The sequence below is a fragment of the Panulirus ornatus genome, chromosome 4 (assembly GCF_036320965.1).
Source record: "Panulirus ornatus isolate Po-2019 chromosome 4, ASM3632096v1, whole genome shotgun sequence".
Lineage (NCBI taxonomy): Eukaryota > Metazoa > Arthropoda > Malacostraca > Decapoda > Palinuridae > Panulirus > Panulirus ornatus.
This window is the reverse complement of record NC_092227.1, coordinates 87,522,851-87,548,736: the sequence shown is the minus strand read 5'-3', so window position 1 is coordinate 87,548,736 and position 25,886 is coordinate 87,522,851. Positions and strand designations below refer to the sequence as shown.

The window sequence follows — 25,886 nt, the reverse complement described above, 5'->3', positions numbered from 1 at the left end:
TTTGCGTGTGTGGACGTATGTATATACATGTGTATGGGGGGGGGGTTGGGCCATTTCTTTCGTCTGTTTCCTTGCGCTGCCTCGCAAACGCGGGAGACAGCGACAAAGTATATAAAAAAAAAAAAAACCTTTCTGTAAATTGAATTGCGAGTTTCTAATGCTTCATTCTTCTGATTTGAGACATATCAGTTAATCACAGCTGGCCATTTTAAGTGTTAAGGTTAATGAAACAACAAAAGAAACTCTTCCATAATCTTCAAATTTAACAAATTAGTCTTAAGATGACATAAGTTTTATGGGATGGGATTGACATGTCTGCAGTGATTACATTGATTGGTTTTCCAGTGATGTAAAGCTGAATAAATATAGTAATCTATGGTTGTTGGTGTTCCTTGACTCATAATCACTCACAGATCCTCAATCTGCTTATGACACTGAAAATTACAGGGGTACAATAAAAAGGCTGCAAGCCAACTGTAACCTAGAACTCATATGATAATGAATATACTGAAAAAGATCCTCACATACATAAAGGCAAGGGCTGTGCATTATTGTAAAGCAAAACTGAACCACATTTACAGTGGTTAGCAAATTACTGATTGGTGGATGACATAACATAATTATTTTTGAAGGATGATTCTTTACACACAACCACTTCATACCATACATACATGAGGATGCTCATTTTAGACAACAAAACTAAACAGTTTTTCCTTGAATTATCAAATTTGTCCCTTTCAATAACTTGAGCATAAACAGAGGAAAACATAAAAACAGGCCCATCAAACAATATGAATATTAGAATGGTAGCCAAAGACAAATGGCTTCATATGTGACAGAAAACTAAGTAAAGCATTTACTATCTACTAATGGATTTCTAATCTGAAATTTTTTCTTTTTATTTCCAGATGCCTGCACAACAACCCTCTGTGAAGACAACCTCTAAATCCTTTCCAAAGATACCTCATCAGAGAACATACATATTTAAGAGTAGTAAAACTGTAGTAATTGTCAAACTTTTAAGGTGGTTGTCATTAGATGGTCATACATGAAAAAATTCTTAGCTCCAGCATACTGATGAATATCAAATGGATTAGGCAAAAAACATATGTTAGTAACAACCTGAGGGACATCGAGATGAGTTAGTTCTGGTGGGACCCCTTAATATTAAGGACGGTAAGGATGAGAGAGGTTCCAAGGACGGTAGGGTTGAAAAAAATCCTAAGGGCCGTGGGAATGAAAATAGAATTGGAAAATAGTTGGTGGGACCCCACAGACCAGGCAGGTAACCTAAAATTAATGAAGATGGAATACTGAATGTTGGGCACAGTTTTCGAAATACTGGCCATAAAGAAATTCCTGTTAGTTTGTATATTGATATGAAAACGAGTTAATTTTATTTGCTTTGTGTATTCTTGATCTTTCAAAACCTTTGAAATGAGCATGGCTTATTCTAAATTAAGGTTAATACACGATGTGACCTACATTTCAAGCAGAATGATGCATGCAGAATCTTCACCCAAAATCACCAGTTACTTAAATCCTGCATCCATCCATCAGAGACAGACATATCTATAGTCATTTTGCAATTTGCTCTGGCTATCAAATAAGATACTTTAACCCTTTCACTACATTTGGTTCATATATGGTCTCATCATTTCTATACACTATAGTTGGCACAAACAAGGATTCCCAATTTCAAATATGTCTTGCAAGGTTTTGGAATGTAAATATTGATGCTAACATTATCCACTACATCCCATAATGCCTTTTCATATAGTATATCGGTCATTTTTTCTTTCTTTGTACGAACATTATTTTCCTCCACTGCTATAGCTGGACAGAAAAATCCAGATAATTTCATGGATTTGTTGGATATCTTCACTATACTGTAACAGTTCATGCAAAACACATATCCAGCTAAACTGATGTGTGTTACCTTGAATGCTGACATAAGACTACAAAGTTGGTGTAATAGAAGCAGGAACAATGCATCAATGTAACCAAACATCCAGGCATGCTGACAATGCTCACCCTTTAGCACCTTACAGCAGATATGTAAATGATTGCATCAAAGTGAATTATATTTTTTGTAATTGGGAATTAGTACTCCCATCACTGCCACAGTAAAAACATAAGAAATATATACATAGTTTTTCTGACTTCTAAAAATCCACCTAACAGGTGGTGAGTGCTGGATCATACACCTGCTGCAGTGAAAGGGTTAAGTTACCTGTACCTCATATTTTTCATTTCATACTAATAACCCACCATAAGAAAATTGGTATAAGCTAAATAGGTGTATTCTCATCAAAAAAGGGTATTTAATCCTGCTTGTGTCTCAGAGTTTACTACTCTGTGTGGGGACATCTAGTATCCTGGGTGAAGATTCACCTAGACCAGACCAATGAAAGCATCTGAGTGCTGTATGCACCATGCCTCAAATATGAGGTTTTCACATCCAAGCTTTCTAACTACAGTACAAGAAAATTACTCATTTTTTTTTTATTCATACTAAACTGTAGATAAACAATACAAAACCTGGTATAATATTCTTTCATCCAATCATTACTGGCGGTTTGTCTCATTACGAGTGATGATAATCATTTCCTCTATGAAAGTAATATGTAATAAAATCATAAAAACAGAATATTGAAAACTCTATGCTGAAAATTGTTGTGGAAGTCTTATTACTAGCAGTGTCTTAGTATTGCAACATTTATGATTAAATGGAGAGATTACTTTTCCAAGCTCAAATAATTATCATGTCACTACTTTGCTTGTCTTTCCTATTAACCTGCATCAAAAAATAAAAAAAATCACACCTGAACAGCTTTTTCATACAAGCACATGGATTTGTAATCACAGTGCTTCATGGTTTGCAGGATCCAAATTACAAAAAAGATTGTAAGTTCATTGGCTTGCACAGAGTTTCTCTGAAATCAGTGCAAGTAGTAGCTTTCTACACTGATATATATCAACAGAAGATGCTTATTTGGTCTGAAAAGCATCAGGTAATCAATGTTATTATTATGTGCATATGAAGTCTAGTTTTTAAAATATCATGAATGAACCATTATCGTGCAGTCTTACACATGTTATTTGTTTGAAAGTTTGAGACAAAGATATTTGTATACAGTCATTTGAAAATTCCAGCTCAGTCATAAGTTTTTAAAGCACTGCCTTTGGTAGAGCTGCTGTAATGACAGTTAAATGTTGGAAATATGTACCAAATGATACAGATAACAGTCATTGTGAACCTTTGTGAGGAAGTAACCTAACATAATGTCTGACTTATTCCCTTTCCTTACTTTCATCAATTACATCAAATCTTTTCCTGCATGGTCATCAATGATACAATTAAAGAGTGGGTGACATTAATGATCATGTTTAGAGCATTAATTTTTGGTAAGTTTTGTTGTTTACATCACAAATGATCAAGAGCTTGTTATCTCAATATAAGCTTGTACTTACTCCTGCACAAATCAGAGTACTTGATGCTATCAACATAAATCCCTGTCAACCCTCTCAGTACAAATATCACAGGTAAAGCAGAGTACATAAATTGCTCAGTACAAAATTAATGTTAGAATTTTTGTTGCACATGCATGCACGCCTTCTTTTGCAGAGAAAGACAACTGCATATTTATGAGTTAATAATACAACGTATGGTTCAGTGGCAGATACATAGGAAACCTTTCTTAAGTGAAAATGAGATATACTGTACATACCATTATCTCAATGGTGAAACACTTGTTTAACAGTAAGAAATCAAGAAACCTGTTAAGTTATTCCAATGTGTGTTTCTAGTTTAATTAAGTTTTATCATCACTCATGATACCCATCTTGTAAATAAATACAACTGATCAACACAATACAATTTTTTCTCAACATATACAGTCTAAAAGGGTGATTACTGCCCTTTTCACACTTGATGCGATGGTTCTGTATATGATACTGGAGCACTGATTTAAAAGTCAATTTTACATGTGTAAAAAAGGAATAGATACACCTACTCTATTTGAAAAGGGGCACAGTTAATGGTTTATATCTATCATAGCAAATTACTAAAGGAAAAACTGATTTATTAAGTAAAAAGAATCTCAAATGGCAAACAGTATTACCTGTTAAAAATCTCAAACTGGTAATACCTTCAGAAAATCAGTTATTTGCTGACAGCATCTCACCAAATTAGCTTTACTATCATGGAATGGCTACATCCAAACATCAGAAGCTAGTTTTACTGCAGCTAAAAAATAGTTAATGTGTGAAAATGTCTTCCTTTTAGGAAATTTGAGACACTGAAAACATTGAAAAAGCATACCTAAATATTAATTCTATAATCTATTTAATGACAACAGTAAAATATGTAGCTAATTATTTCTTGAACACTTACAACTACAACATTAAAGTAGGTAACATTCAACAGGACAGTATCTGCTAAGCACAAGTTGGATGGCTTTTCTGGATGAGATGTGGGATCAACTAGAATTAAGAGGCTACAAAAAGTAGATTCACTGATAGGTCTGCTAAGAATCTTTTGAAGTGATCTGAGTTTCTGACAAATATGAATGCCTGGCACCTGCAACCCAATTTGGGCCCAAGTTTCCAAGGCCTAAATCACCCAACTATCCAGTTCTCAGGTTAACTTTCTCTTTTATCAATGACAGGGAGCAAAAAATGCTCAACTTTCATTTAAACATTTTGATGTGGGCACCAGTAGTCATACTACTGCAACTTTTTTTTTTTCACTTTCTGAATTCTCAGTTATGAGCTAAAAAGAATCTTGACTGTTCAAGTGATAATCAATACAAATCTTTTTGATCTAAGAATGGATCAAAGAGAATTAGGCAGCAACCAAACACAGAGTTCTACAACTCAGATCAGCAGATTTGCATAAACGAACCACTTGGCTTACATCTGATATATCATACATTCAGTGAATCAAATTTTGAAATTTAAATAACACACCAGGGCAAATAATTGAGTTAGTTAACCTGATTTTAGATAGTCAGTATACAGGTATAATTTTGAGTATGGCCACACTATTTCAAAGTACTAATTTAAAATCAAAACAACTTGGCAAGAGCACCAGTCTTTCCTTCTTTAATTTCATCTTTAGGTGAATCAACCACTGGACAAAAAGTGTATAAATCTTTCAAACTTCAGATTTACATGTTTACATCCTTATACTAAATTAACACTACAGGACTGTTTTTAGTCCTTATGCAGTTGTGAGCAATACTAGTACACCTGCAAAAGCAGTTCTGGAGCAGATGAGAGGACCATAGCAGGTAGGGGAAATCTTTAAAAAATCCTCAATACAATGCTTTCCATTAGGGATAACTCCGATTTCATGTAAATTTCTAAGTGAAATTATAAATTCAATAAAGGGTACATATACTGTAACACTTGATTTTAAACTGTTGCTGTGTAGAAATTCACACATTTTCAGTTGAACATGAAATATTCATATAAAATGCAAGAAACACAGTTGTGAATAAGTGTTACAAAATTATGCTTCACTAGAAGACCATCAATGTAATGCTTCTCCCCTATCACCACTCAGCCCTCTACGTACCCTTTGTATAGTGCTGCTGTCTGATAAAACGATACTGTGGAAAGGTCATTAAAAGTAAATGCTAAATCTAAGAAGTTATAAAAGCTGATAATTGACAAAAGATCAAGTACAGTATGTGAAGTTTTGAAAAAAATATATATATCATACCATAAACATTTTGTGTTTCATGTGAACGTCATATTCATAATTAAGTTGATACATGAACTTAGATATCAAAACCTTGATCTTTTATCACTAGCATTCAGCATAATTATTTTTTACTAATATAATTTTTCTAAATGACAATAATTAAAAATATATATGTATATATGTTGAGCAATTCCTACTGTACCTTGTATAAAAAAACTCTGATGAGAAAACTTTTGGTTATAGAATTTTAATGACCAGAGCAAACAGTTTCAAAATCAGACCTTAAAAACTAACATTTGAAAAAAATACTTTCACTGTATATTTACCGTATGAATAATTCTGCCATCGAAAAGGCAGAAAACAAAGAGATAACACATCAATATTTCAAAGCTATAATTTCATCAAAATGTAAATTTATTGCAATCACTTCAAGTATATCTTCCCAGTTGATACCACGAAAAATAATTAATAAAAACACAGGTATGGAAAAATTTGTGCAAATTTCAGAATACATGTATGGAAGGAAAATTACTGAAAGAACTGAAAGTATTTGTTGAAGACAGTACAGCACCTGTCAGAACAAGTAGAGGACTGAGTGCTTTTGCATTCATGCAGGGGTCTTGCATGGATGTGTTATGTTACCATGATTGTTCAATATTTACACTGATGGCACAGTGAGGGAGGTGACTGCTAAGAATATAAGGTTAGGATGTGAATCTGACTATATGGAATGGTAGAATGATAGTGAAGTCTTGAAATGTTGTACACTGACGACAATGTCCTGCTGGGTGGCACAAGAGTTCCAAACTTAGGTAAGGGGCTGTGGAGAAATGCTACGGGAGAAATATAAGTGACTTTTTGAGAAGAAATTAAGTAAGCAAAATATATCAAAAGAGCCAAAGGACTCTGAGTAAAGAATTTAAAATACTTATGCAGCATTTTAAATACAAAGGGAAATGTCCTAGGCAGAGATGATAAAAATGATAATGGGGAGACAAGTGATTGACACATTGACAATGTCATATATACAGATAATACCAATTGACAGAACTCTATAATTCAATACATTTTCTATATGGCATTATGATACTGATGGCTAGCTAAGTAAAGGCAATAAAAAGAGATTTCTAGCAAACAGGAAGAGAGTTTAAATTTACAGGGGTTGATATTGAAGCATCTTAAGGATACCACAACTAAACAATGAGAATGTTCAGGGATTAAACAAAAAGTATGAGAGTAGGACAGTTAAAGCTGCTGTGCATGAGTGAAAAGACAGATAGCAGGAATGGAAAAAAGCAAAGAAGCAAATACAAAAGAATATGCTGGAAAGTTGGGTGGTTTGTGTAATTGAGTGACTGAAATATGGGAAGTATTCCACCAGCCCCTATGCATGAGCAGATGGCAATTGAATTTTTTCAATTCAGTATAAGTATCCGTAATAATTATTATTTATGATTAATATATACTAAATATCATTTGGTAAATACTTTTTGCATCTGGTTTATGCTGGCAAAAAATTACTAGTTCAATAAAAATATGAAACAAGACTGTTTATTATCTTTTGCATCAGCACTTCAACTAACATGATGGACATGAGAATTCATGTCGATATTCAGTAAGTATGCTAGTCAACCAGTGCACTTAATAATATAATTCTATCAACTTATGGATCCAAATATTATCTGGTGTTGATACCTAATTTACTACAAGTGAATGCATGTCAAAATCTCTGTGGGCAATAAGAAAAAAAAAATCTCCCAAGTGCAGTTGGTTTAGGCAAAATAAAGCCTAATTTGAAACTGTTTTAGTTAGGTTCACAGTGTAGCATTATGTCATGGAAATCACTTTTATGTGTGTTTATATGCTCTTAAAGGATGTAGAGTTTGGAATGTAGCTCTAAGAGAAGGCATTGAGGTCCATACCAGCTATTTCACTCCATCATGAGGGAATGCAAAGCTTTAACTGCCTTCTTCATAAGATGGCAAAATATTATAAACATCTTTGGATGAAAGCAGAGCATTATTGGCACATAACATTCATTTTGACGCAGTGATCTGGAATCTCCATCATCATGGCCCTCTGGTGTCCCTCGCTGCTCCTGAACCTGGAAAATGTTAGTTATGTAATATCATTCAATTAAATTAGAGACTCTAAAATAAGAAGTTAATACCTAACTAATGCCAAGTAGGGCTATGGAGAGGTTATTCAATATCGTGTTGACAAGAGTTGGCTGTCCAAACATTTAGGAAGACTAAATATCCCCAATTAGCATTGAAGTCATGTAGTATATATATATATATATATATATATATATATATATATATATATATATATATATATATATATATTATCCCTGGGGATAGGGAAGAAAGAATACTTCCCACGTATTCCCTGCGTGTCGTAGAAGGCGACTAAAAGGGGAGGGAGCGGGGGGCTGGAAATCCTCCCCTCTCACTTTTTTTTTTAATTTTCCAAAAGAGGGAACAGAGAAGGGGCCCAGGTGAGGATATTCCCTCAAGGGCCCAGTCCTCTGTTCTCAACGCTACCTCGCTAATGCGGGAAATGGCGAATAGTATGAAAGAAAGATATATATATATATATCCCTGGGGATGGGGAGCAAGAATACTTCCCACGTATTCCCTGCGTGTCGTAGAAGGCGACTAAAAGGGGAGGGAGCGGGGGGCTGGAAATCCTCCCCTCTCGTTTTTTTTTTAATTTTCCAAAAGAAGGAACAGAGAATTGGGCCAGGTGAGGGTAGTCCCTCAAAGGCCCAGTCCTCTGTTCTTAACGCTACCTCGCTAATGCGGGAAATGGCGAATAGTTTGAAAGAAAGAAAAGAAATATATATATAACATTTTTGTCATATATTAGAATTTTTGAAAAAGGCTGATTATCAACATCATTTATCAAAACTGCTTTTGCTTTCCCTGTCACTTAAAAGCCAAAACTTCTACAAGATACATAAATCATAAAGTCTCAAGTAATTAGAATATTTGGAGGGGAACCTGTCTGGTTGACAGAAAAGCTGCTCAACTAGAATGTACCTGTAAAAGTTACTGTACACAATTTCTAATTATAAATTGAGATTAAAAACAGTAAAATGTGATCTTGGAAATTCATCTAAGTATATAAGTAAGCTATATCTTGCATGTCTTTTCCTGGGAACCCAATGGGTGACAGAATTTTACAGGGATTACTGTGATCCTGAAAAAGAAGGATAGCTGTGAAATAATAGAATAGAATTTTAAACAGCTGAAAAGGTTTTAGGAAGTTTAACCTTGTAAGAAATTAAACTAAAGTGTAGTCTATGAAAAAAAGTTTGTATACTAGGAGAGGAAATGCTGATGCATTTAGGACTTTTTTGGGATGTACATAGAAAAGATTAAACCTAAGGGTCCATGTCCCGTTAGTATTTGTGTCAGGAATATAGCAAGTGAAAGGGTTTAGATGAACCTGATGAAGATACTTTTACTATGATATCTTATAAAAAAGGTAAGGAATTATATAAAAGATAGGACACAGTAAATGTCTCTAAAAACCAACACACTTACTAGACTGTATTAATCTCTGCTTGCGAGTGTGTGTTTCGTTGTTTGCTGGAGGTGCTGGAGTACTGACAGCTGCTGCCATTGTTGCAACTTGCTGCTCAACCTAACAAAATGAACTGCTTAGTTATTTCTATATGTAATACAAAACAGATATAATGTTAAGTGTTTATAAGTCAGAAAAAAAGACCTGATCTTAACCTGTATTTACTCTTACAGACTACTCATGCTACTGTTAATCCCATATTAAAATATATAGTATTCTCTTTGTCACAAACTGGCTTTTCACTACTTACGATTTAAAATATCAGTGAATTCCTCATGATTACAGGATTACCAGAGAAGACTATACAAAAATTTCAAGACTAAAGAACAAGCACTGTTATAAGACCATATCATACTTGTTACTGAATAACCTGCCAAGGGTTCCTTACACTACTTTTATGATTTTGACCCTTTAGGCATAGAGAAAGGGGAATTCATGTAGACCAACAAATGGTGTTTTCAGGCTAGGAATTGAATTTCTGCTGATCTATGGAAGTGGCACAAAATGTCAAAAGCCTCATTACGCTACAATTATGTCACGTGTAGCCCATGGTGTCAGGGGAATATGTCACCAAACTGCAAAGTGCAGATAAAATCAAGCTGCAATTGATTCACAGTAATAAGGACTTGTGACCTATAAGATAATCTATTTGATGGTAACAGATAGGGATCTGATAAAAACTCTGATAGTGGTGATGTGAGAAGGAAATGGAGTGAGTATTTTGAAGGTTTGTTGAATGTGTTTGATGATAGAGTGGCAGATGTGGGGTGTCTTGGTCGAGGTGGTGTGCAAAGTGAGAGGGTTAGGGAAAATGATTTGGTAAATAGACAAGAGGTAGTAAAAGCTTTACAGAAGATGAAAGCCGGCAAAGCAGCAGGTTTGGATGGCATCGCAGTGGAATTTATTAAAAAAGGGGGTGACTGTATTGTTGACTGGTTGGTAAGGTTATTTAATGTATGTATGATTCATGGTGAGGTGCCTGAGGATTGGCGGAATGCTTGCATAGTGCCATTGTACAAAGGCAAAGGGGATAAGAGTGAGTGCTCAAACTACAGAGGTATAAGTTTGTTGAGTATTCCTGGTAAGTTATATGGGAGGGTATTGATTGAGAGGGTGAAGGCATGTACAGAGCATCAGATTGGGGAAGAGCAGTGTGGTTTCACAAGTGGTAGAGGATGTGTGGATCAGGTGTTTGCTTTGAAGAATGAATGCGAGAAATACTTAGAAAAGCAAATGGATTTGTATGTAGCATTTACGGATCTGGAGAAGGCATATGATAGAGTTGATAGAGATGCTCTGTGGAAGGTATTAAGAATATATGGTGTGGGAGGCAAGTTGTTAGAAGCAGTGAAAAGTTTTTATCGAGTATGTAAGGCATGTGTACGTGTAGGAAGAGAGGAAAGTGATTGGTTCTCAGTGAATGTAGGTTTGCAGCAGGGGTGTGTGATGTCTCCATGGTTGTTTAATTTGTTTATGGATGGGGTTGTTAGGGAGGTGAATGCAAGAGTTTTGGAAAGAGGGGCAAGTATGCAGTCTGTTGTGGATGAGAGAGCTTGGGAAGTGAGTCAGTTGTTGTTCGCTGATGATACAGCGTTGGTGGCTGATTCATGTAAGAAACTGCAGAAGCTGGTGACTGAGTTTGGTAAAGTGTGTGAAAGAAGAAAGTTAAGAGTAAATGTGAATAAGAGCAAGGTTATTAAGTACAGTATGGTTGAGGGTCAAGTCAATTGGGAGGTAAGTTTGAATGGAGAAAAGCTGGAGGAAGTGAAGTGTTTTAGATATCTGGGAGTTGATCTGGCAGCAGACGGAACCATGGAAGCAGAAGTGAATCATAGGGTGGGGGAGGGGGCGAAAATTCTGGGAGCCTTGAGGAACGTTTGGAAGTCGAGAACATTATCTTGGAAAGCAAAAATGGGTATGTTTGAAGGAATAGTGGATCCAACAATGTTGTATGGTTGCGAGGCATGGGCTATGGATAGAGTTGTGCGCAGGAGGGTGGATGTGCTGGAAATGAGATGTTTGAGGACAATATGTGGTGTGAGGTGGTTTGATCGAGTAAGTAATGTAAGGGTGAGAGAGATGTGTGGAAATAAAATGAGTGTGGTTGAGAGAGCAGAAGAGGGTGTTTTGAAATGGTTTGGTCACATGGAGAGAATGAGTAGGGAAAGATTGACCAAGAGGATATATGTGTCAGAGGTGGAGGGAACGAGGAGAAGTGGGAGACCAAATTGGAGGTGGAAAGATGGAGTGAAAAAGATTTTGAGTGATCAGGGCCTGAACATGCAGGAGGGTGAAAGGCGTGCAAGGAATAGAGTGAATTGGAACGATGTGGTATACCGGGGTCGACGTGCTGTCAATGGATTGAACCAGGGCATGTGAAGCGTCTGGGGTAAACCATGCAAAGTGTGTGGGGCCTGGATGTGGAAAGGGAGCTGTGGTTTCGGTGCATTATTACATGACAGCTAGAGACTGAGTGTGAACGAATGGGGCCTTTGGTGTTTTTCCTAGCGCTACCTCGCACACATGAGGGGGGAGGGGGTTGTTATTCCATGTGTGGCGAGGTGGCGATGGGAACAAATAAAGGCAGACAGTATGAATTATGTACACATGTATATATGTACATGTCTGTGTGTGTATATATATGTGTACATTGAGATGTATAGGTATGTATATTGTGCATGGGTGGACATGTATGTATATACATGTGTATGTGGGCAGGTTGGGCCGTTCTTTCGTCTGTTTCCTTGTGCTACCTTGCTAATGCGGGAGACAGCGACAAAGCAAAATAAATTAATAAATATCAACTGACTGGATGTTAGCAGCATTAGTGTCAATGCAGAAAATCTGATGAACTTATTATGGTAGCAATAAAATTCTAATCATGTTAGCGGCAGAAAGAAAATATTATTAACACTCCATCAAATAAGGTAATAGACCTAGAAAGCTTTTATGTATATAACACCTATGAAAACAAGAAAGTAGTTACAACAATTTGTCGTGCAATATTTATAAATGAATACAGCAAAATTATGCAAATACTGTAATGCTGTACAAGAAAATAAATGATTGTACAAAGAAACACAAAACATTAAGATACATCAAGAAATTTGCCTAAAATCAATAATAATGAGTTGGCATCAAAGTCTCTATGATCCACATTATAAGTTATAGTATATAGCAGTCAGTGCTTTATCAATATATAGGTTCCTGCTTGAAGTTTCCTATTTCTCCATGGGTTATGTAAGGCTTATATGGCTTGTTTCTTTGTTGTTTTCTTACTCGTATAATGTTCTTTCAATTCATTAAATGCAAATTGTTTTTCTCTTTGGACACCCAAAAACCAATGTTCTTTTAGAAGCACCTTGAAATCTGTGTTTGTTTGAAAGGTTAAAGGCAATATTGTTTGAATACTAGGTGTGTATTATGTGGGGAAAGTTTACATTTGTGTTGTCCCATACCTTAACTTTGCATACAAACCATTTCTTAAACTTATGCACACACACACACACACACACAAGAAATATATGAAAGGAGACTGGGAATAGGCGTTGAGCTACAGACAAGTCTCATTAATGAGTGTGACGTGTAATGTTTTGGAAAAGATTATTAAAAAGCAAGAAGATGACTTTCTACAGAAGAGAAATTTCTGAAGTAAGTGACTGCAAGGTTTTAGGAAACGAGGTCATGTGTAACTAACTTCTCAAAGTTTTAAGAGGGAGTGAGCTCAGTTCTGGACAAAAGGGAAGGCTGGGTGGACAGTCTGCATCTGGGCTGCCAGAAGATATTGTACACTATGAATAAGAGTACATGTATGAATAAGAGGGAAACTCCCACAATGAACAGATTATCTCAGTGGAAGGGAACAAAGGAAACATGCTGAAGGAGCCTTTTCCAAATGGATTGAGTGACCATCAGAGTGCCACAGGGTGCAGCTCTAAGACTATCATTCAATCAACATTAATGACTTGCCAGAAGATATGGAATCATACTTAATTATGTTAGCAGATAATGCATAGGGAAGTGAAAAGTGGGAAAGATTGCATAAGCTTACAAGGGGACCTAAATAGAATCCAAAGATGATCTGAAACATGGTTGATGAAAATCTACCAAAGTAAATGTAAAGTAATGAGGATGGGATAAAGTGAAAGATGGCCCAAATATGATTTTACCAAGCAGGGTAAAAATCGATTCTGTGAGTGAGAAGGACTTGGGAATCAACATGATCCCTAACCCATCACCAAAGTCCAATATTAGGAAAATTGCTGAGACAAACTGTTTACTGGCAAATATCAGAATAGCTTTCAAGTACATATCAATAAAGAAGTATTCAGCAAGCTATTCATATCCTACATAAGGCCAAAACTATGATTTGTTTTTCAGGTTTGATCATCATATCTAAAAAACACAAAAAGAGAGAAGGTCCAGAGGAATACAACAAAGATGATACCAGAATTAAGAGAACCAAGCTACAGGGATAGGCTGGAGGCTTTAAATTCACCCCCATTAAAAGAGAGAAGACCGAGGGGTGATGTGATCACAACCTTTAAGTAAGTTCTTTGAAAGATAAAGGGACAGAACAACCAGAGTACATAACAAAATTAAGAAACTTGTAAATAAAGATATAAAGAAATACTTTTATAACATAAGTGGTTAATGCAGAGAACATGCATAAATTTAAGAGGTTGTATGATAATAGAAAGTGTTTAAGAGATGGGGTCCCATAACTGTAAACCTCCCTTCCTGGACACTACAAATAGGTAATTACAGACATACCCAGTTTATATCAGTTACCTATTCATCGCTTAGCCCCAAAGGGAAGAATGAACTGTCAAGTTGGCTGTTAGCAGGCTGCCCTGTCTGGGACTTAAACTTGAACACATTTGACCAATGGGTCACAACATTAACAACTGCACTATGGAGACACATAATTTCTGAATTCATTGACCAATCAGATGATGAGTTGACATCCGCATAATTTGTGTAATGTCTGCCCACCCAAACTGGGGATTATCTCAGACAGAAGAATGTCATTAATTCTACTGAGTATACTACCAAGAAACATAAGTATGACATTCTGTGGGGGTGAGTAAGGTCCTGTATGCCAATTATGATTGTGGTGGTACTTGATGAGACGTGTGCAGATGGTGGTGGCTACAGTGGGTGAGATTCCATGCAATGCTACTGGTATTGTTGGTGGATTAGATCCTGTGTGCTGGTGATGGTTGAAGTCCTCTGTGTTGCTGGTGGTGGTGGGCAAGATGATGGATGAAGTCTTGTGTATAGTTGGTACAGATGATAAGAGATGATAAGATACCTGATGGTTATATGACAATGTTATCTGCAGTCATAATCTTATTTTTGCTGGAAAGAGGTGCAGCACATGACTGCAGCTGCAAAATTATTTGCTTTGTAATTAACTCCAACAACAAAGATTTACAACACACTACATTGTAAAGATAACACTTCTGTTAACAAATCAGTGTAACCCAGTGATGTTTTTAGCTTAAACCTGTATTTACATACATATAATGATGCTCACTGCAATACTCACTTGTAATACCCATCCCAACTTGCTACCCATGGAGGAATTTTTGGTGCCTCAGAAGACAAAACCCTATTGTGATATCATAGTGCCTAGACCCGTCAGAGTCTGGGCCAACCAAAGCCAACCAAAAGGCAGTAGTCAGTTTATTTTGAAAAAAAGCTCAAGGTGAGATGTGCATGCCTCATCAAGCCAGCTATCCCCCCTCAATACAAGAGTGGAACACTCTTAACTTTTTAACAAAGGGATTTGTGTTGAACAGGGAGAATCACAGAATGCACACTATGAAGAATGCCAACTTCAGCCAAGATAAGATATGATGAGCCAGACGACAAATACCATATGAAGAGATAATAAGCTACTGGAAGTCAGAGCCAACATACAGCTACAAAAGGGTTAATGACTGTATTGGACTAAGTGCTCCAAGGAGTAAGATCAAACTTGAACTGTGGCCAGAGTAACCATTTCAAATTCTTTGCAATGCACTGCCATCTTGGGATGATGACCCTCTAGTGATCAAAGGACTGATGCTGTTAGAGTTGCATCATAAACGAAGGAACCCATCATCTCAAGTAAATGCACTACTGTACAGATTTCATCCATTGATCAACTCAGGTTGTATGGCCAAGGTGAGATTACATTTAAGCTCAAACATTTCAAGCACCACTGGATCTGCAGCTCTCATGCCATTCAATGATCAAGAAGATCATTTACCATCAGTGACCCAGGCTGAGGCTACGAAGCATCACTACTGTGACCACATGGCAACACCATGAAGATGTGGCTTTAAACAGTGTTTTTAAACACTGCAGGCACTTGTGTCCTTGACCTTCATTCTCTGACCCTCAAGCTCAGTCAGCTGTCACACAAGAACAGTTCTAAGCAAGCCAATACCTGCACCGACGCAATAACATCCTTCAGTGAATTATTACTAATCTATTACAGGGATAACATTGTGAAGTGAATTACTATTCATCAATTACAGTGACATAAATTAAAATCAAAGTAGTAACAGGAATGTAACGGGACGTGACCTTCATTTTGACACCACAACACCAAGACTTCAAGAGCATCATTAATAAGTCATCCCAGAAGTTGATTATTTGATAATTTGGGACAACAGCTTGTAGAATGAGTGACTGTATGAATGTTACTAATCCCAGATGATCTGTAAAAAGTGTCAGAATACACTGTGATTGTGTTTCACGGCTTTGATTAGATTGACTCAAACACATACACTATTCACATCCCACACTGAAAGGAACCCATTACAAGCAAGTTACTTGATTTTAAGAACTGTTAAAACCTCTCTTTCTCTCTTTAAATTATATTTATCTATATTTATTATACTTTGTCGCTGTCTACCGTGTTAGCAAGGTAGCACAAGGAAACAGACGAAAGAATGGCCCAACCCACCCACATACACAGGTATATACATACACGTCCACACACGCACATATACATACCTATACATCTCAATGTATACATATACATATACACATACAGACATATACATATATACACATGTACATAATTCATACTGTCTGCCCTTATTCATTCCCGTCACCACCCCGCCACACATGAAATGACAACCCCAACATGAGCGTGAGGTAGTGCTAGGAAAAGACAACAAAGGCCACACTCGTTCACGCTCAGTCTCAAGCTGTCATGTATAATGCATCAAAACCACAGCTCCCTTTCCACATCCAGGCCCCACAAAACTTTCCATGGTATACCCCAGACGCTTCACATGCCCTGGTTCAATCCACTGACAACACGTCGACCCCAGTATATCACATCGTTCCAATTCACTCTATTCTTTGCACGCCTTTCACCCTCCTGCATGTTCAGGCCCTGATCACTCAAAATCTCTTTCACTCCATCTTTCCACCTCCAATTTGGTCTCCCACTTCTCCTCGTTCCCTCCACCTCTGACACATATATCCTCTTTGTCAATCTTTTCTCACTCATTCTCTCCAAGTGACCAAACCACTTCAAAACACCCTCTTTTGCTCTCTCAACCACACTCTTTTTATTACCACACATCTCTCTTACCCTTTCATTACTTACTCGATCAAACCACCTCACATCACATATTGTACTCAAACATCTCATTTCCAGCACATCCATCCTCCTCCACACAACTCTATCTATAGCCCACACCTCTCAACCACATAACATTGTTGGAACCATTATTCCTTCAAACATACCCATTTTTGCTTTCCAAGATAAAATTCTCAACTTCCACACATTCTTCAACGCTCCCAGAACTTTCGCCCCCTCCCCCACCCTATGGTTCACTTCCACTTCCATGGTTCCATCCACTGCCAAATCCACTCCCAGATATCTAAAACACTTCACTTCCTCCAGTTTTTCTCCATTCAAACTTACCTCCCAATTGACTTGTCCCTCAACCCTACTGTGCCTAATAACCTAGCTCTTATTCAAATTTACTCTCAGCTTTCTTGTTTCACACACTTTACCAAACTCAGTCACCAGCTTCTGCAGTTTCCCACCCGAATCAGCCACCAGTGCTGTATCATCAGTGAACTACAACTGAATCACTTCCCAAGCTCTCTCATCCACAACAGACTGCATACTTGCCCCTCTTTCCAAAACTCTTGCATTCACCTCCCTAACAACCCCATCCATAAACAAATTAAACAACTATGGAGACATCACGCACCCCTGCTGCAAACCAACATTCACTGAGAACCAATCACTTTCCTCTCTTCCTACCTGTACACATGCCTTACATCCTCGATAAAAACTTTTCACTGCTTCCAACAACTTGCTTCCCACACCATATATTCTTAATACCTTCCACAGAGCATCTCTATCAACTCTATCATATGCCTTCTCCAGATCCATAAATGCTACATACATATCCATTTGCTTTTCTAAGTATTTCTCACATACATTCTTCAAAGCAAACACCTGATCCACACAATCTCTACCACTTCTGAAACCACACTACTCTTCCCCAATCTGATGCTCTGTACATGCCTTCACCCTCTCAATCAATACCCTCCCATATAATTTACCAGGAATACTCAACAAACTTATACCTCTGTAATTTGAGCACTCACTTTTATCCCCTTTGCCTTTGTACAATGGCACTATGCAAGCATTTCGCCAATCCTCAGGCACTTCACCATGAGTCATACATACATTAAATAACCTTACCAACCAGTCAACAATACAGGCACCCCCTTTTTTAATAAATTCTACTGCAATACCATCCAAACCCGCTGCCTTGCCGGCTTCCATCTTCCGCAAAGCTTTTACTACCTCTTTTCTGTTTACTTACTCATTCTCCCTAACCCTCTCACTTTGCACACCACCTCGACCAAAACACCCTATATCTGCCACTCTATCATCAAACACATTCAACAAACCTTCAAAATACTCACTCCATCTCCTTCTCACATCACCACTACTTGTTATCACCTCCCCATTAGCCCCCTTCACTGATGTTCCCATTTGTTCCCTCATCTTACGCACTTTATTTACCTCCTTCCAAAACATCTTTTTATTCTCCCTAAAATTTAATGATACTCTCTCACCCCAACTCTCATTTGCCCTCTTTTTCACCTCTTGCACCTTTCTCTTGACCTCCTGCCTCTTTCTTTTATACATCTCCCAGTCATTTGCATCATTTCCCTCCAAAAATCGTCCAAATGCCTCTCTCTCCTCTTTCACTAATAATCTTACTTCATCCCACCACTCACAACCCTTTCTAATCTGCCCACCTCCCACGCTTCTCATGTAACAAGCATCTTTTGCGCAAGCCATCACTGCTTCCCTGAATACATCCCATTCCTCCCCCACTCCCCTTACGTTCTTTGTTCTCACCTTTTTTCCATTCTGTACTCAGTCTCTCCTGGTACTTGCTCACACGTCTCCTTCCAAAGCTCACTTACTCTCACCACTCTCTTCACCCCAACATTCTCTCTTCTTTTCTGAAAACCTCTACAAATCTTCACCTTCGCCTTCACAAGATAATGATCAGACATCCCTCAACTTACACCCCTCAGCACATTAACATCCAAAAGTCTCTCTTTCGCACGCCAATTAATTAACACGTAATCCAATAACGCTCTCTGGCCATCTCTCCTACTTACATAGGTATACTTACGTATATCTCGCTTTTTAAACCAGGTATTCCCAATCACCAGTCCTTTTTCAGCACATAAATCTACAAGCTCTTCACCATTTCCAATTACAACACTGAACACCCCATGTACACTAATTATTCCCTCAACTGCCACATTACTCACCTTATTGTATTTGGTTGCTGAATCTCTATCTAATAATAAAAAATTTCCAAAAGTTATGTTGTCAAAACAATTTGGCAATTTGAAAACTTCTATTACATCTCCTCAGAATCTGTGTTTCTTCAGAGAGAATGCTATTGAGTATCTAAATCTTTCTTCATACGGTGAAAAGAGTGATAGAATTAGTTTTTGGATCTTTCAATTCATTCTACCAGTTATTCATCTTTGAAAAAAATTTAGCCATCAGAAGTGAACAGGTAATTTTAAACTCGTGTTGATGCTGTAATTGGTTATTAGTTTGTTAACACTGGTGGTGGATAAGGTTATGATCGTAGGAGCACGGAAGATGTACAGATAAGAGAAGGCCTGCTGCTTTCTTATGACAAATTCATCTGCAAGATGGTTCTTTACTCATTCCTCCCTCTGGCATTAACAGCCAGCACAGAGAAAAAGAGTACTGCTAAAGTAAAGCAGTGAGTGCTGATGAATATGGTTGTAGGGCATGCTACTGGTGGTGGTGGTGGTGGTTACAGTCCAGCAAGAAAAATCTTCCTTCTTCTGCACCAAATGCTGCAAGAGTGTGGGACAGGGTTGGTTCAGAGGTGTGTAGATCTTATCATTACAGATCTGTGTTTACTGATTACTGCAGTTACTTACTGTGGTGCATTAGGGGAATAACTATGATGGCTGGCCTTTGACCTCAGCCTTAAAAATGATCAGCTTGATACATGGCCTATGAAATCATAGAACACTGGTCCATGTTTCTTATGAGGCAGGGAACCTGAGAGCGACAGTAAATTCTGTACAACCATTAAAACAGTGATTTCACAAAATAACTAGATACATTATTGATATATATGTTTTCGTGCATTATTACATGACAGCTAGAGACTGAGTGTGAACAAATGGGGTCTTTGTTGTCTTTTCCTAGCGCTACCTCACACACATGAGGGGGGAGGGGGTTGTTATTCCATGTGTGGCGAGGTGGCGATGGGAATAAATAAAGGCAGACAGTATGAATTATGTACATGTGTATATATGTATATGTCTGTGTGTGTATATATATGTGTACATTGAGATGTATAGGTATGTATATTGTGCGTGTGTGGACGTGTATGTATATACATGTGTATGTGGGTGGGTTGGGCCATTCTTTCGTCTGTATTTTGCGCTACCTCGCTAACGCGGGAGACAGTGACAAAGCAAAATAATAATATAATAATAATAATGTTTTCGTCACCACCAAGGGAAGATAACAAACCTTTTGTAACTGTTGCTTCAGTTCGCTGACCCCACTTGCCATCTGAACTTGGCTTCCCTCCAGCTTACTCTCTACCCCTTTCACCACGTCAACACTCTGAAAACAGTTGATTAAACCTTTCAGTTAAATTAAACTCTATTTTTATGTAGGTTGAGCATTAAACAATTGGAATAAATATTAGAATAAATATTAGTCATTGCATAAAACATCTTTTAGTAAGTCTGATAAAACAATAATCCCATTTTGGTGATGTCTAAGCTAAGAAAAATATTCATTTATGGCTTTTGAGCTGTGATGTTGAATCTCTAACTACTTTAAAAATAAAATGCACAAAGGCTATATCAGTTTTACAAGATTTGTAATAAATCATACTATTTTAAAAAGGAAAACATAATGACAATAATATTACAATAATTGTTTATGAACTTATGAAACAGATGCTCATTTTCTACTTCAACTCAAGCAGCTCTCAAAATGCTATGGCAATTGCAAATTTTGGCCTATTTAATTACCACTGTCTTGACAATGTCATTTGAAACAAGAGACAAATTTGAATGATGATTTCTAACATCTCTCCAGCTACCACCTGGTTGCTGCAGTAAGCTGGAAATGGGGGTCATTTGTCAAGTAAGACAACTTGTCCCAGGTTACTACTTTTGCTTTTTTACCTCATATGTGGCTTGCTGGCACCCAATCCACAAACACACACCCACATCCTCTCAGTCTCAACACAACATATGACAACACATAACACACATACACACACACACACACACACAATCTTTTACTCTCCTCTCCAGATTTGCTTCCATTTTTAAAAAGATGTTACGATAGTATACCATTTTCCAGATTCTTTGATGCCAAGTTGGAATGACATTAACAGTAAAGGAGGGATGGATGCTTTGCAGGGCCCTCTTAACTGAGATCAAGAGACTAGGACCAACTCCATTCTTTAAAATGCAGCTTCCAGACCTGGCTCTTTCTCTATTCAATTCAGCAGCATTTGCTCTCTCAAATCAAATCTCCCCTCTGTAAAACAACATCTCACTTACTTTTCACTATCTTCTCTCTAAAACAATTGTGCAAGGCTGTTTCCCCTCTACACGATCAAATCTCTAACTTTAGTTTCTTCCATAGTGTTTGTGGCTGCTGTAATACAAAAACAACCATAGTTCACCTTGTGGATCTTGAATTTCTTCACTTTAATACCATCTGGCTCAAAATTTTTCTACCCCCTATAACCTTGCTGTTGTTTATTTATATTTATTTATTATACTTTGTCGCTGTCACCCACGTTAGCGAGGTAGCGCAAGGAAACAGACGAAAGAAATGGCCCGACCCACCCAAAGAAACATGTATATACATAAATGCCCACACACGCACAAATACATACCTATACATTTCAATGTATACATACATATGCATACCCAGATGCTTCACATGCCCTGGTTCAATCCATTGACAGCACGTCGACCCCGGTATACCACATCGCTCCAATTCACTCTATTCCTTGCACGCCTTTCACCCTCCTGCATGGTCAGGCCACGATCACTCAAAATCTTTTTCACTCCATCTTTCCACCTCCAATTTGGTCTCCCACTTCTCCTCGTTCCCTACACCTCTGACACATATGTCCTCTTGGTCAATCTTTCCTCACTCATTCTCTCCATGTGACCAAACCATTTCAAAACACCCTCTTCTGCTCTCTCAACCACACTCTTTTTATTTCCACACATCTCTCTTACCCTTACATTACTTACTCGATCAAACCACCTCACACCACATATTGTCCTCAAACATCTCATTTCCAGCACATCCACCCTCCTGCGCACAACTCTATCCATAGCCCACACCTCGCAACCATACAACATTGTTGGAACCACTATTCCTTCAAACATACCCATTTTTGCTTTCTGAGATAATGTTCTCGACTTCCAAACATTCTTCATGGCTCCCAGAATTTTCGCCCCCTCCCAGACCCTATGATTCACTTCCACTTCCATGATTCCATCCACTGCCAGATCCACTCCCAGATATCTAAAACACTTTACTTCCTCCAGTTTTTCTCCATTCAAACTTACCTCCCAATTGACTTGACCCTCAACCCTACTGTACCTAATAACCTTGCTCTTATTCACATTTACTCTTAACTTTCTTCTTTCACACACTTTACCAAACTCAGTCACCAGCTTCTGCAGTTTCTTACATGAATCAGCCACCAGCGCTGTATCATCAGCGAACAACAACTGACTCACTTCCCAAGCTCTCTCATCCACAAGAGACTGCATACTTGCCCCTCTTTCCAAATCTCTTGCATTCACCTCCATAAACAAATTAAACAACCATGGAGACATCACACACCCCTGCCGCAAACCTACATTCACTGAGAACCAATCACTTTCCTCTCTTCCTACACGTACACATGCCTTACATCCTCGATAAAAACTTTTCACTGCTACTAACAACTTGCCTCCCACACCATATATTCTTAAAACCTTCCACAGAGCATCTCTATCAACTCTATCATATGCCTTCTCCGGATCCATAAATGCTACATACAAATCCATTTGTTTTTCTAAGTATTTCTCACATACATTCTTCAAAGCAAACACCTGATCCACACATCCTCTACTACTTGTGAAACCACACTGCTCTTCCCCAATCTGATGGTCTGTACATGCCTTCACCCTCTCCATCAATACCCTCCCATATAATTTACCAGGAATACTCAACAAACTTATACCTCTGTAATTTGAACACTCACTCTTATCCCCTTTGCCTTTGTACAATGGCACTATGCAAGCATTCCGCCAATCCTCAGGCACCTCACCATGAATCATATGTACATTAAATAACCTTACCAACCCTGTCAACAATACAGTCACCCCCTTTTTTTAATAAATTCCACTGCAATCCCATCCAATCCTGCTGCCTTGCCGGCTTTCATCTTCCGTAAAGCTTTTACTACCTCTTGTCTATTTACCAAATCATTTTCCCTAACCCTCTCACTTTCCACACCACCTAGACCAAAACACTCTATATCTGCCACTCTATCATCAAACACATTCAACAAACCTTCAAAATACTCACTCCATCTCCTTCTCACATCACCGTTATCACCTCCCCATTAGCCCCCTTCACTGAAGTTCCCATTTGCTCCCTTGTCTTACACACTTTATTTACCTCCTTCCAAAATATCTTTTTATTCTCCTGAAATTTAATGATACTCTCTCACCCCAACTCTCATTTGCCCTCTTTTTCACCTCTTGCACCTTTCTCTTGACCTCCTGCCTCTTTCTTTTATACCTCTCCCACTCATTTGCAATTTTCCCTGCAAAAATTGTCCAAATGCCTCTCTCTCTCTCTCTCTCTCTCTCTCTCTCTCTCTCTCTCTCTCTCTCTCTCTCTCTATATATATATAATATATATATATATATATATATATATATATATATGCGTATGTAAGTAGGAGAGATGGCCAGAGAGTGTTATTGGATTACGTGTTAATTGACAGGCACGCGAAAGAGAGACTTTTGGATGTTAATGTGCTGAGAGGTGCAACTGGAGGGATGTCTGATCATTATCTTGTGGAGGCTAAGGTGAAGATTTGTAAGGGTTTTCAGAAAAGAAGAGTGAATGTTGCGGTGAAGAGGGTGGTGAGAGTAAGTGAGCTTGGGAAGGAGACTTGTGTGAGGAAGTACCAGGAGAGACTGAGTACAGAATGGAAAAAGGTGAGAACAATGGAAGTAAGGGGAGTGGGGGAGGAATGGGATGTATTTAGGGAATCAGTGATGGATTGCGCAAAAGATGCTTGTGGCATGAGAAGAGTGGGAGGTGGGTTGATTAGAAAGGGTAGTGAGTGGTGGGATGAAGAAGTAAGATTATTAGTGAAAGAGAAGAGAGAGGCATTTGGATGATTTTTGCAGGGGAAAACTGCAATTGAGTGGGAGATGTATAAAAGAAAGAGACAGGAGGTCAAGTGAAAGGTGCAAGAGGTGAAAAAGAGGGCAAATGAGAGTTGGGGTCAGAGAGTATCATTAAGCTTTAGGGAGAATAAAAAGATGTTCTGGAAGGAGGTATATAAAGTGCGTAAGGCAAGGGAGCAAATGGGAACCTCAGTGAAGGGCGCAAATGGGGAGGTGATAACAAGTAGTGGTGATGTGAGAAGGAGATGGAGTGAATATTTTGAAGGTTTGTTAAATGTGTTTGATGATAGAGTGGCAGATATAGGGTGTTTTGGTCGAGGTGGTGTGCAAAGTGAGAAGGTTAGGGAAAATGATTTGGTAAACAGAGAAGAGGTAGTAAAAGCTTTGTGGAAGATGAAAGCCGGCAAGGTAGCAGGTTTGGATGGTATTGCAGTAGAATTTATTAAAAAAGGGGGTGACTGTATTGTTGACTGGTTGGTAAGGTTATTTAATGTATGTATGACTCATGGTGAGGTGCCTGAGGATTGGCAGAATGCGTGCATAGTGCCATTGTACAAAGGCAAAGGGGATAAGAGTGAGTGCTCAAATTACAGAGGTATAAGTTTGTTGAGTATTCCTGGTAAATTATATGGGAGGGTATTGATTGAGAGGGTGAAGACATGTACAGAGCATCAGATTGGGGAAGAGCAGTGTGGTTTCAGAAGAGGTAGAGGATGTGTGGATCAGGTGTTTGCTTTGAAGAATGTATGTGAGAAATACTTAGAAAAGCAAATGGATTTGTATGTAGCATTTATGGATCTGGAGAAGGCATATGATAGAGTTGATAGAGATGCTCTGTGGAAGGTATTAAGAATATATGGTGTGGGAGGCTAGTTGTTAGAAGCAGTGAAAAGTTTTTATCGGGGATGTAAGGCATGTGTACGTGTAGGAAGAGAGGAAAGTGATTGGTTCTCAGTGAATGTAGGTTTGCGGAAGAGGTGTGTGATGTCTCCATGGTTGTTTAATTTGTTTATGGATGGGGTTGTTAGGGAGGTGAATGCAAGAGTTTTGGAAAGAGGGGCAAGTATGAAGTCTCTTGTGGATGAGAGAGCTTGGGAAGTGAGTCAGTTGTTGTTCGCTGATGATACACCGCTGGTGGCTGATTCATGTGAGAAACTGCAGAAGCTGGTGACTGAGTTTGGTAAAGTGTGTGAAAGAAGAAAGTTAAGAGTAAATGTGAATAAGAGCAAGGTTATTAGGTGCAGTAGGGTTGAGGGTCAAGTTAATTGGGAGGTAAGTTTGAATGGAGAAAAACTGGAGGAAGTAAAGTGTTTTAGATATCTGGGAGTGGATCTGGCAGTGGATGGAACCATGGAAGCGGAAGTGAATCATAGGGTGGGGGAGGGGGCGAAAATCGTGGGAGCCTTGAAGAATGTGTGGAAGTCGAGAACATTATCTCGGAAAGCAAAAATGGGTATGTTTGAAGGAATAGTGGTTCCAACAATGTTGTATGGTTGTGAGGCATGGGCTATGGATAGAGTTGTGCGCAAGAGGGTGGATGTGCTGGAAATGAGATGTTTGAGGACAATGTGTGGTGTGA

General features: G+C 38.2%; 1 protein-coding gene across 2 annotated transcripts in view; it reads right to left on the bottom strand.

Moving 5' to 3' along the window:
- Positions 1–238: 238 nt before the first annotated feature.
- Positions 239–25,886, bottom strand: part of LOC139746169 (uncharacterized) — a 339,213-nt gene continuing 313,565 nt past the window's right edge. For both annotated transcript variants that reach the window (XM_071657053.1, XM_071657044.1), the window contains exons 7-9: positions 20,382–20,477; positions 9,262–9,361; positions 239–7,814 (exon numbers count right to left, since the gene is read on the bottom strand). In XM_071657053.1, coding sequence (XP_071513154.1) covers positions 7,780–7,814; positions 9,262–9,361; positions 20,382–20,477 — 231 coding nt within the window. In that variant the 3' untranslated portion in view covers positions 239–7,779. The remainder of the gene's footprint in view (positions 7,815–9,261; positions 9,362–20,381; positions 20,478–25,886) is intronic.